Source organism: Nestor notabilis, unplaced genomic scaffold, assembly GCF_000696875.1.
Source record: "Nestor notabilis isolate BGI_N333 unplaced genomic scaffold, ASM69687v1 scaffold29677, whole genome shotgun sequence".
Lineage (NCBI taxonomy): Eukaryota > Metazoa > Chordata > Aves > Psittaciformes > Psittacidae > Nestor > Nestor notabilis.
In genome coordinates, this window is record NW_009935626.1 from 1,473 (window position 1) to 1,823 (window position 351).

At 62.1% G+C, this 351-nt stretch overlaps 1 protein-coding gene across 1 annotated transcript in view; it reads right to left on the bottom strand.

The window, feature by feature from the left end:
- Window positions 1-351, bottom strand: part of LOC104408361 (thyroid hormone receptor alpha) — a gene marked incomplete at both ends in the record, with an annotated part of 2,848 nt that overhangs the window by 991 nt on the left and 1,506 nt on the right. Inside the window, one exon of the mRNA XM_010017941.1 lies at window positions 35-236. Coding sequence (XP_010016243.1) covers window positions 35-236 — 202 coding nt within the window. The remainder of the gene's footprint in view (window positions 1-34; window positions 237-351) is intronic.

A 351-nucleotide genomic window follows, 5' to 3' on the forward strand; every position in this document is an offset into this window, starting at 1 on the left:
GCGCAAGGCAGCTGTGGGTTGGGGATGGTGTCAGTGGTGGTGAGGTACTTGGTGCACCCCATGTCCCGTCCCCCCCAGTACCCCGTTACCTCTGAAAACATGGGCAGTTTTTTGGCAAAGTCAACCACGCGGGTGATGGCCGGGGTGATGATTTTTGTAAACTCGCTGAACGCCTCCAGGTCGACTTTGTCCCCATCAGGCATTGAGGCCATGGGCGACTGGCCGATGTCCTCGGGCTGTGGGGACACACAGACAGACAGTGGGGTTGGGGGGTGTGGTGTGACCATGTCCCCTGCCCACCCCAGCACCCCCATGGCAGTTGGGGGAAACAGAGGCAGGGCGGGGGGGGGG